The sequence below is a fragment of the Mustela putorius genome, unplaced genomic scaffold (genome assembly GCF_011764305.1).
Source record: "Mustela putorius furo isolate JIRA1106 unplaced genomic scaffold, ASM1176430v1.1 tig00003859_pilon_pilon_pilon, whole genome shotgun sequence".
NCBI classification, from domain to species: Eukaryota; Metazoa; Chordata; class Mammalia; order Carnivora; family Mustelidae; genus Mustela; species Mustela putorius.
In genome coordinates, this window is record NW_025422011.1 from 13683812 (window position 1) to 13705290 (window position 21479).

The following is a 21479-nucleotide window of genomic DNA, read 5'->3' on the forward strand; positions in this document are numbered from 1 at the left end:
AAACACTGGCAGGACTCATCAGAGAGGTTTATGAGCCTGCAATTCAAAGAGATTAAAAGGAAAATCTAGGGAGATTCTTTCACACTGAAGAATAACATTAAATAACTATTAGCAGCTTGGTTCAGTAAAGCTTACTAGAGCTCTCGCTGGGTCATTCACAACTTTCTAAAAGAGGAAAGGTTTTTTTTTTTTCAGCTCCATTTGGGAATCAATAAATATTTCTTACTTCTTACAAGACAATGGAATTCCAGCCTTTTAAAGCTTCTTCCTAATGATAGTAAAATTTCTAAAACAACTTTTTGCTGCCTAAATAATTACACTTCCTAATCCCAGGAAACCTGTTCTAACCGTAGTTACAAATCAAATAAATAAGTAAAAATAAATAACAGCAACAAAAAGCTACGGTGGAGAGGAATTGAACTTTATTCATTATGGCTGAGATATCAAAAGTCTCATTCAACCCAATATTGGCCAAAAGATCTAGTCCATCTGCAGTTCTGTCCCTACTATTCATGTGTAGCAATGTTGGAACTTACTCGAGCGATCAAAAGCCCCCACGACACTCTCATTTAGCAAGTAGTCTGTTGTATTTATTTTTATGTCTTAAAATAAGATTTATTTCACACTTAAGTCATCTGTGTGTAAAAAGCAAACAGTGTTTTTGTTTAGGTCTAACTTAGTATCGTGCTATTTTAAAACCAAGGAATTTAATTGTATATAATCACCCCATTCTTAAAAATCATTTCACTATACATAATTAAATTTTTCATATAGAAACTAACTTGAAGGAAATCGGTTTCCTTCTCCTTTAAACTCTCTGTTCTTGGAACAGTCTCAGGCTACCTTGATAAGAGATTGTGAATCAGGCAACATTTAACGTGAAACCTGCTCATTAAATCAGAAAGCTCTATAATCCTTTCCCAGGTGAAATTAGAGAGTCACAATTGCAAGGCTTTCCATATCAAAGAAAAATTACAAACTTGGAGTTTAATTATGGACTTCGAAGAACTGGGGCTTTTATAAACTGAACGTATATGCAGTGCTCATAAAAGGTACCAAATAAAACCCGGAACCTGAATTTCATGTTTCACTACACAACAGGTAGAACAGCAGCAGAAGTAGGCCTGGCCTCTCATTCTGACCCTCAAATGTAACTTACTCCTGCCCATCTGGAACTGAAAACAGGAGGCTGCACATACCTATTCAAAACTGGACAGCGTACCACAATATGACTAAAAGTCAGAGAATGGCTCTGAATTTCTCCTCTATCAACTATTAGCCATGTGGCCTTAGGCAAATTACTTAACCCCTCTGAATCTCGGATTTCTTTTTAATATCTTCCTTAATAGGCTATTAAACAATGATTGAAAGACAATTATCACAGATACAGTGCTCAATAAATGGCAGCTATTTTAACTGTTATTATCTCAGAATGTTTTGTTGACCTGTTTATACCCCATCATAAGAAAATGACTAAACACCAATCTATTCTGAGAGGGGAAAGCCTCAAGTACCACAGTGTAGGAAGGCAGCAGCTACTACCATGTCTGGATTTGTGACAGTGCTAAGAAATTTGATGTACTTTGCTATTGTCAGTCCCACTAAAATCGACCTGTTATTACCAAAGCCATAGTCCATCCGACGTAGCAAACAAAACTGCGAGATAGGAACCACAGAGAAACAATTCAAAATAATTCGTAGATTAGATTCAGAGATTAAAAATGATGGTAGATTTGAGTGTGGGGGGAAGCTTTCTTTGGGAGTTGGGGGTGGACTGGAGGACGAGTTCAAACTTGAACAAAAAATAAATTGTGACAAATCAGAGTGGGAGCGTGCACTGAGTCATGACAAACAACACAGGCATATGTGTTTGGAAGCCCCTAGGTGAACCAGGGGAGAAGATTCACATCAGGTTCGTGATGGGTGATAAGACTAGAAAAAGTAATTAGGAACAAAGTTCAAAGCTTCTGTCCCATTTAAATTCTACATGAATGGGCAAATGTGTTGGGGAGAGGGTGGTTATAAAAATTCTTAAACAAGGAGTGAAAATAAAGAAAGCTAGACCAATCAAAATGTAAACGACTATAGGAGAAGGCCAATTAGCAGCTATGGGTATGTGTAATACTCTGGGTACAGCCTACGGTGATAGCTGTGAGAAGAAGATCACACATTAAAAAAAAAAAAAAAACCTAAAAAAATGTCAACACTCATTTCTAATTCATTGGTTATACATTGAGCAAAGGAGAAGTAATCAGAATATAGTATGAAATGAAGATTTCAAATCTGAGGGAAAAAATAAGCAATGAGAAAGGTAACCAACCCTGTTTTGGGTTAAGACTCATTGATTTTGGGGTGCCTGGGTGGCTCAGTGGGTTAAAGCCTCTGCCTTCAGTTCAAGTCATGATCCCAGGGTCCTGGGATCAAGCCCCACATCAGGCTCTCTGCTCAGCGGGGAGCCTGCTTCCTCCTCTCTCTCTGCCTGCTTGTGATCTCTGTCTGTCAAATAAATAAATAAAATCTTAAAAAAAAAAAGACTCATTGATTTCAATCAGCCAAGTACCCGAGTAGAAATTGGGAGAGACATTAAAGTGGGAGACACAAACTTCCTTAAATCTTCCATTTTCAGTAGTAGTAAATCAGAACTCCCAAATGCGTCCAAGTGTGTGTATAACTATAATCTTGACCATAGGTTTCTGTAACATTCTTTGAAACTAGCCAAATTTTTAGGCAAAACCACTGAGAAAAGATCTTAAAATACATTTTCACTGCAAAAAGATACCTGCATTCAAGTAAAAGAAAAAGGGAACATGAGTAGTCACCTTCTTATGACAAATAAGATGGAACAGGAGGACCCTCACAGAAAGTTTTCTCTATACTCTCTTCTCTCTGAAGAAAATGCCAGTCCCTAACTGTCTAGATGGATTTTCTGCATCATTTCACATACGTACTTTTCCCAGAAACAGTCACTAAAAAAAAACATACCCCCTGATGCTTATCTTCAAGTTTTACCTGAAGCACATTTTTACAGCCAATTTTCAAATTCCTAAAATCAAATGGAAATACTGATATGATCACAGATGGAAACTCTAATCTGACTAATACAATTATTTTGTAAGGCTCAGTTTAGCACATAACCTACATAAATATCTACTGGCCTTATGTCATTATTCTTAAGTTAACTCAGATTCATATTATCTACATTTGGAAGTATTATTTCCCTTCTTATGGAGTTAATCAGTCTTTAGTATTAACTTTTCAGGAAGCATCAGCTTTTCAGGAACGATTCTTATTTTGGGCTTAAGAAATTACATGTTGGGGTGCCTAGGTGGCTCAGTCGTTGGGCATCTGCTTTCAGCTCAGGTCATGATCCCAGGGTCCTGGGATCAAGCCCCGCCATCCGGATCCCTGCTTGGCAGGAAGCCTGCTTCTCCCTCTCCCACTCCCCCTGCTTGTGTTCCCTCTCTCACTCTGTCTCTCTCTGTTAAATAAATAAATAAAATCCTTAAAAAAAAAAAAAAAGAAAGAAAGAAACTATATGTTAACCCATTAACACTGGTGGGGTTTTAAAGATATGTTTGTATTTGGCCTGCAATTTATTTGCTTATCTCCCATTCTCAAATATTTATCCTTATTAAAGGGACAATGTAAATTGTATAACACAACACCAAAAATGACCTTTTGTATCTAGCTAAGGGAGAATAGCTGATTAGCTTTGAGTAAAAATACAATGACTGTACAACGTCTGGCCCAATCTCCTGAGCTAGGCTATTTTGGGTATCTGAGTACTTGTCTGATTGTGTAAGGTGAAGACTCCACATTACCAAAACAATTCACTAATAGAAAACCAAGATACATCTTAATATAAAATAATATACCATGAAGGATTCCTAACACAATCCACTTATTTTTAAAAAACATTACTTAACCTGACTGATTTCATTTGAAGGTTTATTTTACGTCAGGTCACAAAGAAGTAAACCTAACTCATCAGCTGTGTCACTCTGTAGAGCCACTGAGACATTGGACATCTGTGTGACTGTCATATATTACAAAGCAACTGAATCATGATCCCTATTATTTTCCCACAATATACTTCTGATGCAATTTTTAATGTGCTTAATATATAAGAAAACTCCCCATATATTTATAAGGGCACCAAAATCTATTTGACAGATATTACTCATTTAAACATTTTATAAATCCAGAAAAGATTTTCTAAAGTGCTCATCTGGTTGTCTAGAAATGCAAAGCCTAATCTTGAATAACTACATGCCTTTCAAAGGAATATGGGAAGCAAGCCTTTGGAAGCATCCTTAGAAACAAGAAGGTAAATATGCCAACTGGAACTAATTGATTAAATTCACTAGTTAACACTGCTTTCAAAATGTATAGTATCTGGGAACTGAATATTACTCATCCTTTTTTAGATTTGCTTTTCTTCAGCCTGGCCAACATTGCCCTAAAAATATCAACTAAGACTAGATACGTGGAAATGGCAAAGAAAGAATATATGTACTTTACTGGGGTTATCTACCCTAGACTTTTTCTTTATTAGAACTCATTGGATAGTATCTTTTGTGAAGCAAAGAAATATGGACGTCAAGGACCCCCTTTAAATGATCTCTTCGGGAAATAAATGTTTGTGAGCAATACTGATGAGTTTTCTTACAACAGCGCACCAACTTTGAGCTGTGAAATATGAGAAAGCATTCAACATATAAATAAAATGTCTCTTGCCTCCTTCCCAAGTATTACAGTTAATGGATTTTATACTCCAAGTAATGGAAGGCAGGAAACAAACATATTTAAAGCACACCCTATGAAAAGAAAGTTCTACAATGAACTATCACCACATGCAAAAAGAGTTCTGTATAACAAAGCTATTTCCATGTCCCCAGGGGGTGACCCAGAAAAAAAGAGTGCTTTGACCTGGTTATAACAAATTCTCTCTCTCTTGGTAACCTATCCAGGTCTTTAACAAATTATCACTCTCAAAGGTTTTCCTTCTATCAAATCTAAATCCTCACTGTTAGAAGTTCAAGTTCATTTCCTTCTTTTGAGGAGCCAATTACTGAAGATGGGTCAAGAAGGAAAAATTAATGTCAGCATTCAAAAGAAATGACAAGATGAAACTAGGTTTATTATGAGATTTTTAAAAATAGCTCTAGTATGAAAGGCTTAAAAACAGCAAGTTATATTTGGATAAGAGACTTCTACTTCTTATCTGAACAGCAATCCACTCTTGATTTAAAACAAAAGTAAAGCATTCTCACCATCTGGAGCTGCTGGTAATGAAGGAAATACTTTGTACTTAGATCTGACATAGTAAAAGGTCAGGAAAAGCTGCATTTCTACTGTCCTAGAACCTGCTTAAAAAACTTGCAAAGCAAACCGAACATTATATGAATTCCAAGCAGATCTGCTGATTTATCAATTTATGGAACAGGCCCATTTCTCACTGTATTCAGTTTGTCTAAATGTAGTTGTGGCCTCATCAATGACCTACAAGAGTCCACTGTGATCCTGTAGGCTGCAGTTATCTCCATTAAAACCTTAAAACCAAGGACTAAAAGCTCAAAAGAAATCCTCATTTCCAAGGACTTCCCAAAGACAATGAGAAAGGGTTAAAGCTGTTGATCATTTGTTCTTACATTTTTTTAATGCAATTCTACTGCTTACTTTTAACACTATTTCCTATTTATCTCCATTTCTTGTCTATCAATACCCTATTCCCTAGCAAGACAGATTAGTTTTTTATTCCTGTTTTCTCCTTCTTTTCTCTTTAGGTAGCAGGCTTCTAGTCAGTTTTACTGACAGGTTCTTAACAGTACACAGGCTGTGGAGTGGCAAAAATGCAGAGCCAGAGGGCGAGTATGTACCTTATACCCCTCAAAGTACAGTTTTGTGGATTATCCTTATCTTAAGCAAACTGGCACCCAGAAAGTAATGACTGGTAAAGATGGGCAACAAGCACAGAGGTAACTTCTCACGCAACATATTTGTGTATAGCTTCAGTATTTTTCACAGAAAATACTATCATGCGAACCAAGGTTAAAAAGATAGATCTGTGAATAGAATTCATCCACTTGTACATTCTTCTGCCAAAAGTAAAACATATTTATAAGAGAAATACAAGATACATATGCACCAAATAGATAAGACCCAATATTCAAGCCATATTTGAAAATTAATCCAAATTCATTGCAAAGGTACACTCATCAGTTCCCTAATATTTTTAAAAATCTCATCAATCTTAAAAACGTAGGGCTTTAGAGCTGTTTAGTATGATGAAAATCACTCTTAAGTTCTCCAGTATCTGAACAAATAGCTCATGAAGTCTTTATACACGCAGATACACACACTACCTGTAAGTTATAAATACTTAATTTTATCAGGACAATTCCCTCCGAAAATAAATGTGGGCATTCCATATATACCACTGGCTTTATCCTCTAATGCTGTGTTTTAGAAGTAAGCCTCGTTTCTCAAATCAAATTTTCAGAACCATAGTCGCTGGAGCCTTAAAATCATTTTGTTAGGTTTGATGATGTGCCGGTGTAGGGCCTGGGAGGGGATTCAATAATCAACTACAGAGACAGTAAGCTTTTATCAACACATTCGAGTCGATGTTGAACCTGGTGCGCTATTGCAGAGTGCAATTGAGTGTTTTCCCCACAGGCTGTAACTGATTATTGACTCCCCCCCCATTAGAATGCAGGGTGCATACTGAAGGTTCAAATAGAAGACTGAGGGACTCCTATCCCAAGGCCACTGCTGAAAGACAGCCTATCACTTCGTGTAACTGCAGTCTATGTGTGACAAACCTGACCTACATTTTTCCCTTTCTTTCTCACAAGAGCTTGTCACTGTTTTAAGAAGCTATTTTCTAAAATGCATAATAGAAATGACTTTTAAAACTGCTCAGGAAAGGTGCATTCCTAAAATACCATTTATGGCAATCTTATAAAGAATAGTTTATTCGGGAGACAATCATGAATCCTAGCCTAAAACAAGTTGGAAGACAGCAGAGTGCTTTATGATGTTATCCCCTATAGTTCCCTCCTTTCGATTGACATTTATATAGTACACTTTGTTAAAAGTGCTACAATTAAAATTTGAATGAGTACATAATTAAATTTAATGAAAAGAAGTTATTAAACATTAATTAAAACTGTGTGATTGAACATTTTTCATTAGTTAGAAAAAGCAGCTTTCATGGCTTCCAAAGAAGCCACATCTTAGTAGTTTTGTTAACTACTCAATGGATACACAATAAGCACTACTAAGCAGAGGACACAGTTAAAAACAGTGATGGAGGGGAGGAGTCAAGGCGGCAATAATAACTTGGTATGAAGGCTGGAAAACGCTCCTCAGGAATGGCTGCAGAATGCGCTTCAAAGAGTTGCCAGTGTGCTATGGCTCCTCACCCCAAGTACCCACCATGCCGCTGCAGGTCATACTCCTTTTTTGTCTCTTCATTCCCTAGAATTTTCCATGCCTGATCAATTTCGATGAACTTCTGTATACATTGCTCCACTGTTCCTGCTGGCACATCTGCACTTTGTTTATCTGGATGATACTGCCAATCAAAAATAAAGGGGGTGGTGAGTAGAGAGGGTTGATGGGGGTTAGGTTAAAAACAAAACTAAAACAAAACCAAAAACCCCAAAACTTGTAAATCTAAGTTTTAGTTAAGAAAGAAGGTGATGAGAAGATGAAAACTAAGATACCAAAGCAATGAGACAACAGTGCTGGGCACAGGAGACAACTGCCAGGTTAATTAGACCACTGGAGTAGCTATAAATCCACCAGTGACATGATCTGTCACAACATGCAAAGACAGCATTTTCTGGATAATTTGCTGATGGAATCACTGGTCTCATGGACAATTTACCTAGAGAGGATGACTAACGCAAACAGAAATAGGTACTTGCAGAAGAGCAGGACATGACAAAGAAAGGGCACAGACTATGCAGAGTATGACACTTTCCTTATATAAGGTACTTAGCTGTAAACACCATCACTATTGAACTACTAGCTTTTTCTTAGGAAATCAGATTATACAATCATACTTAAAAATAAATACCTTTCATCTTCCAGCTCAGCCGGAAGATGTTTTTTTCCAGTCCGAAAGATTTTAAAGTTACAAATCCCCAAACAAGAACTTTTATTGAATAATGGTTATTCTAGGGCAGATTGGTAAGAAACATTTTTTTGTTCTAAGGATTTATTTTAGAGATAGAGAAGCGTGCGTGCGTACACACACACACACACACGCACGCACGAGGAGGAGGGCCAGAGGCAGAGGGAGAGAGAAAGCACCTCAAAACACTCAAGCAGACTACCCACCTTGCACGGAGCCCCACATGGGGCTCAATCTCATGACCCTGAGATCATGACCAGAGCCAAAACCAAGAGTCAGATGCTCAACCAACTGAGCCACCCAGGCACCCCAGTAAGAAACAACTTTGAAGAACTAAACAAAACATTGGGATATAAGTTAATTCATTAGTAAATCTTTCTCACTTGTGTTTTCAAAACCTAAGAAATGTTTTAAAATGTTTTCAATATGTAGTAATTTGTTTAAAGTATTTGGTCAAAACAAGAACGTTTTATACAAATTCATCAGTTCTCAAATGTTAATGTAAAATGTGGCTTACTAGAGATCTCATATTATTTCCTTTTCCCCCATATTCTCCATGACTCTCCTTTCTCTTTTTATTTATTCATTCTGAAAGAATCAATGTCATTTGCATTTCAGCAATCTTTCAACAAATAAGTGAGAAAAGGTTATGTAAATGTAGAGACATTGGACCATAGTAGCAGATATTCAAACGTGTCATTGTTTCACTCTCAAGTAAACAAGGAACCACTTGATAGTATTCAACTAGAATTTGCCACCAGTAATTACTCTGAAAGTTTTATCAAATATGTTACAGAACATACCTTAGTTTTAAAAGTTACCTTGGGAATCTCCTTGAACTAGTAGACTAGTTTTCCTCCTTTAGATTTTGTCCCTTTTTCTTCCAAGTTTTTATTAAAAAACACGCAAAAAAAAAAAAACAAACAACCCACCATTTTTATATTTCATGACATTAATATGATTCACTCACATACTTATCAATTAATAATGGCATACTCACTTAAATTCTTTGAGTATTTTAGACATTGAAAGAACACAAAATATCTACAAGTGGAACATCATGCATTATCCAAGTTGTTAAGGCCAAAGTCACTCAGTGAGTTGTGGCAAGTAACACGAAGTAAATTGACTTCAATCCTCAGTCCAGAAATCAGAAAGTATATAAATTTTTAATCATAACGTAGACTACTGGTTTTGACAGTGAATTTGTTTTCATGCTGAACTTTTTCACACTGGTGATGATTCTTGCTGGCAGAGCAAAAGCTATTGTGTTATCTGGTTGCACAGAAGAACACTATGCATGCTGAGAAAAAGATTACAGGGCAAACAAAGAGAATTTCCCTTTGGCAAACTATTTCTCTTCCTATGCCAAATTTAACAGTTATCAACATTTAAATATTTAAGCTAATTAATATAATGACTTAAGAAAAGAAAGGGAAACTATGGCTTCACTATTTCATCTTTTTATGATAATGATTTATCAAATCATGCTCATAAGTCATTCCCATACTAAGGTCTAGGCAGTCCCTACGTTTGGGCAATTTAAGTAACATCCCCAAACCAAAACAGAGTTTGCAACGTTAAAGTTCTCTAGCTAGCTAACCTATTCTTCTAATACTATGTGAAGAAGATTTATGTAACAAGCCTTACCAAGAAAGCCCTACAAAATCAAGAATTAGTTTGTGGCCACCCAAAATGAGAAACTATCACTACATTTTATTGAGTCATAGCTCAGTTCTATGACAGTTCAAGCATAATACAATTTCTTACTAACTTGGTATTTTCCTGACTGCTATGTTAAATAAGCAACTCACCAGCTGAGGCTTTTTAGGTCTAATTTGTTGTGCTATTATTAGAATGCAATAAATTTTATTCTATGATAGAGTCCAATTAAGAAATGGCAATTAGGGGCACCTAATTGGGTTAGCTTCTACCTTCGGCTCAGGTCATGATCTCAGGGTCCTAGGATCAAGCCCTGCATTGGGCTCTCTGCTCAGCAGGGAGCCTGCTTCTCACCTCTTTCTCTCTCTGCCTGCCTCTCTGTCTACTTGTGATCTCTGTCAAATAAACAAACAAAGTCTTTAAAAAAAAAAAGAAAGAAAAGAAAAGAAAAGAAATGGCAATTATTCAGACCTGTACCCCTGTACATTATATGTTTAAAAAAAAAGTAAGAGGGGCACCTGGGTGGCTCAATGGGTTAAAGCCTCTGCACTCAGGTCATGATCCCAGGGTCCTGGGATCAAACCCCACATGGGGCTCTCTGCTCAGCGGGGAGCCTGCTTCCCCCTCTCTCTCTGACTGCCTCTCTGCCTACTTGTGATCTCTGTCTGTCAAATAAATAAATAAAATCTTAAAAAAAAAATAAAAGAAAGAAATGGCAATTATTAGCAAATAAATAAATGTGTTATTTAGGGTGCTAAAAGTCTCAGTCCAATCTGTTTTGACAGCAAGTTCCAGAACAAAACGAAGGTCTAAAAGAGAATAAAACATTCTATGGTAGGCTAATAATGGCCCCTAAAGATATCAGGTCCTAATTTCTGGGACCTGTAAAGTGTTACATAAGGAAAAAGGATCTTTGAAGGTGTAACTTGAAGATGTTTAAATGGAAAGTACTCTGAATTACTAAATTCAAAGTATTCTTTAAAAAAAGAGGTAGAGGGGCTATGACACACAGAAGAGAAGATGGTATGAAGAACATTCAGAGAGACAGAGAAGGATTTCAAATAATGGTATCAATGACTGGGAGTGATGAGTCCATAAGCCAGGGAATGCTGACAGCCACCAGCTGCTAGAAGAGACAAGGAATGGACTCTTACCCCTAGAGCCTTGACTTTGGTCCAGTTATATTGATTCTGGATTTCTAGACTCCAGAATTGTGGAAGAATACATTTCTGTTGTTTTAAACCACCACATTTGTATTAATTTATTTTAGCAGCTATAAGAAATCATATTCTGTATAAATATATCTATGGTTTATATAAAAATACAAAGATTCTAGAACAGGCAAAAGAATCTTGAAATAGAACAAAGCTGAAGAACTTACACTACTGGATTTCAAGACTTATAAAGCTACACTATCAAGATTGTAATGCTGGCATATACATATATATATCTAAATATATCAGTAAAACAGAATAAAGAATCTAGAAATAATAGACTCTCTCTCTCTCTCTCTATATATATATATATATACATACTATATGTACAGTCAATTGATTTTCAGCAAAGGTATCAATGCAATTCAATAAACTGAACTAAACAACTGGATGCCAAGTGGAAAAATTAACTTCAACCCCTCTCATTTCATAACCAAGAATTAACACAGGATGAATGAGTCATAGACATAAATATAAAACACAGAACCATAAAGTTTCTAGAAGGAAAATACAAGAGAATATCTTTATCCCTTGGGGTAGGCAAAGACTGCTTTGACAGAAAACAAAAAGCACAAACAATAATGACACAAAATGGATAAACTGAACATTAAAATTTTAAAACTTTCTGCTCAGCAGAGACACCATTAAGAAAATAGACAAGCTACAGACTGGTTAAAAAAAAAAAATGATTAACTATATATCTAAAAAAAGACTTGCACCTGGAATATACAACAGTTGGGGGGCGCCAGGGTGGCTCAGTCGGTTAAGCGTCTGCCTTCGCACAGGTCATGATCCTGTGGTCCTCTGATGGAGTCCTCCATTGGGCTCCGTGCTCAGTGGGAAGCCTGCCTCTCCCTCTGCCCCACCCTCTGCTCATGCTTTCTCTCTCTCAAATAAATAAAATCTTTAGAAAAGAAAGAATATACAACAATAACAAAATCCTACAAACTGATGATAAAAAAAAACACACTTATTAAAAATCGGGGGGGAAACACTTTTCAAAGAAGATAGATGAACAGACTATGGCACATGAACTTGTACTCAAACTTTTTCATTAGTTAACAGGAAAATGTACATTTAAAATATCAAATATTATTAAATACCTAATAGAATGGCTAAAATAAAAAGGACATAACACTAAATGTTGGTGAAGATATAGATTAACTGAAGCTCTCATATGGTGCTGGGAGGAAATTATTTGACAATTTCTGATAAAGACACACAGATACCTACTCTATGGTCAAATAATTTTGGATATTTACTTTTGGATATTTACTTAAGAGAAATGAAACATAAACATATGCTCACTAAAAGACTTATAAAACAATGTACTCACAGCCTTACTCACAATAGCCAAAAACTGGAACAATAAAGTCTATGAACAGGAGAATGGAGAAATGGTAGTATGGCCACATAGGAATACCATTCAACAATAAAAAAGAAAAAAAACTATGATATACTCAATAACAAAGATGAATATCTAAAACATTACATTTGACAAGAACAAAAGGATACTTACTATTTGATTACACTGATATGAAATTTAAATTCAGGCAAAACTATTCTATAGTGATAGAAATTAAAAGTTGGTTTCCAGGTGAGAATAAGGGGTGGAAATTAACTAAAAAGGGACACAGGAAATTTTCTGAAGGAACTGAAACATTAGTATTTTGTTTGAGAATGTGGTTATAAGATACCAAATCTCACCAAATTGAATATTTAAGAGCTGTGTATTTTTCATTGTATGTTGACCACATCTCAATAGAAAAACACCTTCAGACATGACTAAAATTATTAAAAGAAAATTAGAAAACCTTTCTAAGCTATAGAGAAAAAAATGATAAATTTCTTCCAATATTGAAAGAAAAATATAATTAAAACATAGAAAATTAATACAAAGACTAATACACATTAGTGAAAAGTTTAAATCACAGACAGTATAAAAATATACTTTTATTGTTTTCATAAGTACATATGCCAACCTCCAAAAAACTTTACAATATTTTAAAAAGTTAAGTATTGCTGAGCGGAAGACTAAGTACATTCAAAATTAAAATATCATAAATATGTCACAATACACAGAGTGTCTCTCTGTGATTACTATAACAGTACAGAGGTGTCTGTCTCCAAAGTTTTAGCAAAACTGCTATTTTACTATTCTCAAGTGACTTGATAGTTACATCTTTATGATCTGTTTAACCTCCTCACTCTGGGGGGAAATTTATCAATTACACAGTCCTATATTCGTTAAGTCCCCATGTCACTAATTGAGGATGAGAAAAATAACACAAACAAAAGACAAGAAACTGTCTTGATCTGAAAATATAAGATCACTCATGCAACTATAAGATATGCAGAAAATTATGTAATAGAGTATCAGGATTAATATATGTTATCTATATCCTAACTAATTATCTAATTAATAATTAAAGTTTTCATTAGGAACTCTTAATTATGACTAGCTGAGATTCTATGGCAAAGGGTTGTCCAATATGGAACATTTTGATTTTCAATCCTCTCCATATAATTCCAAGTGCTTTCTAAATATCTAATTATGGAGTGACTATCACAATATGTCAGCCCAGAGAAATTCAAAATGTGGTCCTCAGATTTGCATCATCAGTATTATCTGAGAGCTCATTAGAAGATGGCCCCATCCCAAACCTGGGAGGAGTAGAGGGCATGTGGGATCCAGAATCTGTTTCGACAAACTCTCTAGGCAATTATTATGCATGCTAAAGTATGAGAAGCACGCTGTTAGTCTCTACTGCTTAAAACACAGAATTGCGTGCAAGTCAGAAAATCAGTGCTTTGTAAACATTTCACCTTGACAGATGCATCCCTCCATGTAGGTATCCACGCACAAAAAAAGAAAAAAAAATGCTCAATGAGTGACACTCATCAATTGTTAACATAGACCACCACAATGAAAATTACACAAAGTGTTCTAAGTCATAAATTTTTTGATATTTGATATCTTTTATTCACTAATCATAAATGCCAGCCCCTTTATTTCATTGTTTGCACAAATGCCAATGTCAATGATGAGGAAGCTGATGAAATCTGAACAATATGCCAGTAGTATTTTAACCTGTTGATTTATTTTTAGAGGAGGATACAACTTATATCGGGCTTCAGCTATTGAACATACAATAATGTCCACTGATAGGTTTAACAAAGAGACAAGTGTTTTTCTACTAAAAAGACAAAAGTTAAAAGTATGTGTAAGTTGAGAAGAGCGTATTACAATACATTGTAAAAATTCTAGCAACTTCTAAAAGGTTTTAGTGCAAATTCATATATTCATTAACTCCAAATGACCTTTTCTAATGGCTAAGAAACATGTAAAGTTGAAATGAAATGGTATTTCTTTAAAGAAAGTGTATAAGACAGTTTTATGGTAAACTGCCCACTATACAGTAAGGTATTATTTCAGATCACCTAAACAGAGGTCCACCAGTTTTAATGCCTTTTTCTTTTTTAAAAGTTTTTATTTATTTATTTGAAAGAGACCACATCAGAGAGAGAGCACGCATGAGCAGGGGAAAGGGGCAGAAGGAGAGGCAGACGCAGACTCCCCACTGAGCAGGGAGCCCCATGCAGTGCTCAATCCTGGGACCCTGGGATCATGACCTGAACCGAAGGCAGATGCCTAACTGACTGAGCCACCCAGGTGCCCCTTTAATGTCTTTCTTACATTCCTTTTTAAAAGGACATACTGCTTTACTTTACTGATAGCTTGCTACTTAAATCTAAAATTAAATAAAAAGTTAGGGAATCATACATTAATCCTTTACTACACATGTGTGATTATGCTGTCTTGATTTGTAAAATATTGACTGTAAACAGAAAGTAACAATCAACTACGAAAATGCCTCTGAGCAAATTTATTTAAACAAAAATTCCCAAATTGTTATACTGGTATTATTTGATCTATTAATGTGGACCCTAAGGACACAGTACTTTGGTTTGTGTAAAAATGTGTTTGATATCATTAGTAGGATGCTAGTTCTCTATTTCTAGCTTCAAACTTCCTTGAATTCCATAACCAAATTTCAAAACACCTAAAGCTATCTTATCAGTACTACCTAAAGTTCAACATGTTCAAAATCCAATTTATCATCCAGACTCTAAAATTAGTTTCACCTCCTGTTGAATTCACCACTATGCTCAATAAAAGCTGAATAAATGAGTGATTAAGAGAATAATAAATACATTTCCTAATAATCCAGGCTGCAATAACAGGGCAACCCTCCTTTCCCTCATCCCATGAACCACCAAATTCAGTAGATTCTGCCTACACAATGTCCTTTCTATTCTCAGTGCCAAAACTAGTTAAAATGAAAAGTAGCTCTTTCTTGTTCTCTAGCATTCGCCTTCTAATAGCTCTCAATCCATGCATCCACTTCCAGGTTCACGTGCCTAGCCTTAAAATGCTAATCATGTCATTCCCTGGCTCAAAAATTTTAATAGGTAACCTACTATACAGTGAATTACAGTCATAGTCTTTACTCTTATAGGTAAAGTCCTCCAATAAAAGAACCCCAACCTACCATTCCAGTTCTATTACAAGCATTACAGATAAAGCATTTATGCTTAGTCATTCTACACTAGTCCTTCAGATCTCATCCCTTAATATGCATACCTTTGTTTCCATGTCTTATTTATACTGTTGTCTCCACTGAAACATCCCCCATCAGTTCAAATGCATCTCTTCCGTGAAGCTATGTTTAATATCCCTACCCAGAGGGAATGAGATGTGTGTGTGTGTGTGTGTGTGTGTGTGTCCTTTTGAACTGCTTCATCATTCCTAATTTTAAAGGAACTGATAGTTACTTGGGGGACTCAGCCCTCCTCTAAAACACTTACTACAAATACTGTATCTTTTTTTTTTTAAGATTTTATTTATTTATTTGACAGAGAGAGATCACAAGTAGGCAGAGAGGCAGGCAGAGAGAGAGAGAGAGAGAGAGGAGGAAGCAGGCTCCCTGCTGAGCAGAGAGCCCGATGCGGGACTTGATCCCAGGGCCCTGAGATCATGACCTGAGCCGAAGGCAGCAGCTTAACCCACTGAGCAACCCAGGCGCCCTACAAATACTGTATCTTAACTATATCTGTAGCTCTGCGGAGATTAGCACAATGCCCCGCTTCACAAATATCCTCTATAAATACTTATTTAAGTTGTACATGTAACTTTCCCCAAAAATACAAAGTCTGAAAGTTCCTCATTTTAGTCAGCACTAGATAGTCAGCACTAGATAGAAGGAGGAGCAAATTTTAGTTTTAATCTGAGCTTTGCACTTTTGTATCTTTGCTCTCACACTCCTTCCTAGTAAACGAGTATTAACTAGTCATTCTATTCAGCTAACACATGGACAGATATGATTCAGGGATATGCTTTGACGCAGTGGTCTTCTTCAAATACTTTCCAAACTGAAGAATGAGATATGGATCACACAGATTCTTACTAAGAGGAATAAATTCAAGAACATACTTGGGAAAAAATGGATGTGTAACTGTGGGATGTGTGAATATGGAAAAGGTTGAAATTTAAAAAAAAAAAAAAAGTCCTTGATGTCCTTTTCTCTACCCCTGCTCAGTTTTCTGAAAAGGAAAGTGTTCGTGTTTCCTATACGAATTCTGTACTACTAAAAAGAGAGTATCTATCATAACATCAGGAAATTTTTATCAGTATCTGCAAAAAAGAGAACTGGATGCCATGGCATTTTTTCACCTTTTTTGCCAATAATTCTGTGGACAGAATCCCATTCAGATAATGTCCTGCCATGCCCCAGTAGGCCCAATGTCGAATTTCCATGACATCACAGTGGATACACATTCCAAAGAGACTACAACGCAGATACCACTGAGGAACTTCAAAGCACAGCACACACATAAACACTGAATAAAAGCTTATTGTGGGTCATTTTGATCTGAAGTCTTCTTGCTTTCATGAATCCAGTCCGCACTACATTTTGAGGCACTCATCACCTCTAAAGATAGTAAGAACCCATTTCTTTAGACACTGGTTGTGAAAGAAAATTGAAAAGGTCAAGTTAAGTGAATTATGTAAGAGGGCATTCGTACATCTGACCATAATAATATCTGACAGCAAGAATACCACTGTCCCACGTTTTTACTGATGAAGAACTTCTTTTGATTTGTGAAAGTATTAAATATAGGCTCTATTAAAATTAGCAGTTTCTTAATCTTTGACAATTTTATGAAAACCAAGGATATTCTCCCTGAAAGGGCTTATCACATCCTTAATTTTCCTTCCTTCCAAAACAAGACAGAGAAAAAAACAGTTCAGTAACTAAAAGTTAATCCAAATAACTGCACTTCTTTGCTCTTATTCTCTAAACACTGACACAGTCACAGGAGACCCTCCCCAACACTTCCTAAACCTCTCCCAACCACTGCCTTTTCTCTCTCTCTCTCTCTCTCTTTTTAACTTTGATTTATTAAGTAATCCCTATCCCCAATGTGGGGCTCAAACTCCTGACCCCAAGATCAAGAGTCACATGTTTCACCAACTGAGTCAGTCAGGTGCCACCATCTGATTCTCTCACAAAAAAGCTTCTCAAGCTCTTCTCTCCTCCAATCTACCCACAAAACTCCTCTGAAGTATGTCCCGGATCCCAGGAGGTCTGTGCTCCAACACACCCCGGCTGAAATGCACTGGTTGAGTCCTGATCAGCTGCTACAGAGGCCAGGGCCAACTCTGAGAACTCCCTTTCCTTCCACATCTGACATATAGGCCAGAATTTCTGCCTGCCAGCCCCATTCTGCTGTGTTGGTCATACTGCCAGAAAACAAGATCAAGCATGAAGGAGAGAGGCCAGAGGCCAGAGTACTCCCCACCACTGGGCCCCTGAGGTTTACATAAGGTAAGGATGCAGGCAACTGGGTCTCTTAACCAACTTATAACAAACCAGGGCTGAGGGAGAGCAGGTTCCCTCTGCCATTTTGCAACACAAGAAACTTCCACAATAGCCCTCTATAACAAGGATTTATCTGGGAAGGAAAGAGATGGAGAAGAAAGGAAAGGGTATTGAATGACCTTGTCTAATATTCCTCAGGTGCAGGAAAGTCTTCCTACCACACTTCTCTTTGGTTCTGCTTGCTACAATTGGCAATGGTTACTATTCTTCCAAATATACAGTGGGAGAGGGGAAGATGTCCTTGGACCATCAATCAGAAGATGGCACAATTACTTATATCAAAAACTAATCTTTTACCACTTTGGAAAACCAGAAATTCCTAAGTTGATATATATTTTTTTAAAGGACAAGGAAGGGCAGCCCCTTTTCCTAAACAGATTTTCCCAGTTCATTGCTATCTCTACCTCCCAAAAAGTATGTTCTTCTATCCTATTTTTTTCCTTAAGTTTATTCATTTTTTTAGTAATCTCTATACCCCATGTGGGGCTTGAACTCACAACCCTGAGATCAAGAGTTGCATGCACTTCCAACTGAGCCAGCCAGGTGCCCCTATACACCTATTTTTAAACACTCAATTACCAGTGTTTGTTGATAGCTTAAAATTAGCAGAACTTGAAAACAAAAATCTGTCTTATATTTGAAGAAACTGAAAGAATAAATATCAAGTTATGTTATTTGAGTGAACAGTAAGTTAAAGCAGTGTTTTTAGGATCACATAACAAGAATTTGTGTGACCAGAGTCACAACTGGTCCTACAGAGTAGGGCCCATATTACTACAATCCTTTTAAGTGAAATTAAGACAGAGAGTTAAAACCACCATTCTCCTTTTCAAAAACTTAATTTTTCCGATATAAACTTGTTTTTTCCGATATAAACTTATTTTCTCCCAATCCATCAAACCTTACAATTATGACTGTATCTATTTATTTATTTATTTTATAAATAGTTAACTATTTATTTAACAAATAACAGTTTTATTGAAATACAATTCACATACCATAGGATTCATCTTTTTAAAAATATGTAATTCAGTGGTTTTGAATATTAAGAGTTGTACGAACATCACCACCATCTAATTTCAGAACATTTTCATCACTCTACAAGAAACCCTGCATCCGTTAGGAGTTCTTCTCTACTTCCCTTTCCTTCCAAGGCCCTGGCAACCACTGATCTACTTTCTGTTTCTGTGCATCTGCCCAATTTGGACGAGAATGATATATATGAACACATATGCATATACACACATATATACATAATTAATTAAAAAGCACACTTGTTGGATTTTTTTCAGATGGGGAAAAGGGCAAAGGAATGGGAGAGAGAAAATCTTAAGTGGGTTCCACAGCTAGCATGGAGCCCAAAGCAGGGCTGGATCTCATGACCCTGAGATCATGACCTGAGTCAAAATCAAGAGTGGGATATTTAACTGATTGAGCCACCCAGGCACTCCACACTTGTGGCTTTTAAAAATCTATAAAAACTACCTTCCTTAGTTCCTCTGTGAATGTTGGTGAATAACTAATATTTGGACAAAAACAGTATGCTCTCCTAGAACTCTAAATTTGGCTACATAACATGAAAACTGATCTTAAGGAATTCTTATGACTAATCCTATGAATTTATTTAAAATAAAATACTATTGTAACTTAGTCCCATGGTCCCCAAAGAGAGCCTGGGAGTAAGGCTTCAGTGTGACTACATGGCAGTCACACTGATAGAACAGTATAAAGAAACAGAATCTCCAGGCACCTGGGTGGCTCAGTTGGTTAAGCAACTGCCTTTGGCTCAATCATGATACCAAGATCTTGGGATCGAGCTCTGCATCGGGTTCCCTGCTCAGCAGGGAAGCCTGCTTCTCCCTCTCCTTCTGTAGCTCCCCCCGTTTATGTGTTCCTGCTCTTTCTCTGCCAAATAAATAAATAAATAATATATATTTTTAAAAGTAGTAGAATCTCTTTGGTCTACCAGAATTGCTAATGATTGCCTCTATTCTCTAAAAGAGTCATTTCAACACCGTATTTTTTTTAATTTTTAAATTTTTTATAAACATATATTTTTATCCCCAGGGTTACAGGTCTGTGAATCACCAGGTTTACACGCTTCACAGCATTCACCATAGCACATCCCCTCCCCAATGTCCATAACCCCATCCCCCTCTCCCAACCCCCCTCCCCCCAGCAACCCTCAGATTGTTTTGTGAGATTAAGAATCACTTATGGTTTGTCTCCCTCCCAGTCCCATCTTGTTTCATTTATTCTTCTTCTACCCCTTAAGCCCCCATGTTGCATCTCCACTTCCTCATATCAGGGAGATCATATGATAGTTGTCTTTCTCTGATTGATTTATTTTGCTAAGCACAATACCCTCCATAAACATTCGGGTGCACGTGCCCCTTCGGATCACTACGTTTGTATCTTTAGGGTAAATACCCAATAGTGCAATTGCTGGGTCATAGGGTAGTTCTATTTTCAACATTTTGAGGAACCTCCATGCTGTTTTCCAGAGTGGTTGCACCAGCTTGCATTCCCACCAACAGTGTAGGAGGGTTCCCCTTTCTCCGCATCCTCGCCAGCATCTGTCATTTTAGCCATTCTGACTGGTCAACACCATATTTTTAAAGAGACTTTTTAGTCTTCTGAACAGTTACTGTTTTCATAATTATTTTTATTAATATATAATGTATTATTTGCCCCAGGGGTACAGGTCTGTGAATCATCACGCTTACACATTTCACAGCACTCACCATATCACATACACTCCCCAATGCTCACATCCCAACATTCCTCTCCCTACCCTCCCACCCCCCAGCAACCCTCATTTTGTTTTGTGAGATTAAGTCTCTTATGGTTTGTCTCCCTCCCGATCCCATCTGGTTCCATTTTTCCTTCCCTACCCACCAAACCGCCTATCCTGCATCTCAAATTCCTCATATCAGAGAGATCGTATGATAATTGTCTTTCTCTGATTGACTTATTTTGCTCAGTGTAATACCCTCTAGTTCCATCCACATCGTTGCAAATGGCAAGATTTCATTTCTTTTGATGGCTGCATAGTATTCCGTTATATATATATATACTACATCTTCTTTATCCATTCATCTGTTGATGGACATCTGGGTTCTTTCCGTAGCTTGGCTGTTGAACACAGTTATCGTTAAAACTTCTTTGACATGTCACTCTAATATTCTAAATGTCAATATAGTATGATCACTGGCAGCTCTTAGAAGAGCTAAAAGAGATGAAAAGGAACAAGGAGGAGGTGAGTAAAAAGACAGGAGAAGGCAGAGAAGGGGAGACTGTAGAAGAAGGGGAAAGAGAACAGAAGAGGAGCAAGAAAAGAAGAAAAGGAAGGCTAAGGAAAATGTGAGGCAAGAAACTGAAAAATACTGAAAGGAAACAAAGCCATGCAGTATGTGGCTGATGTTATGTGCTTACAGTATGTGCTGATGTTTTCAAATAAAGAATTAAGAGGTAGATTGTAGGAACAGGATTCACAGAAATGAATAAATGAAATAG

At 36.7% G+C, this 21479-nt stretch overlaps 1 protein-coding gene across 2 annotated transcripts in view; it reads right to left on the minus strand.

Moving 5' to 3' along the window:
- Positions 1-21479, minus strand: part of DNAJC24 (DnaJ heat shock protein family (Hsp40) member C24) — a 55781-nt gene that overhangs the window by 11172 nt on the left and 23130 nt on the right. For both annotated transcript variants that reach the window (XM_045066104.1, XM_004755913.3), the window contains exon 3: positions 7441-7579. In XM_045066104.1, coding sequence (XP_044922039.1) covers positions 7441-7579 — 139 coding nt within the window. The remainder of the gene's footprint in view (positions 1-7440; positions 7580-21479) is intronic.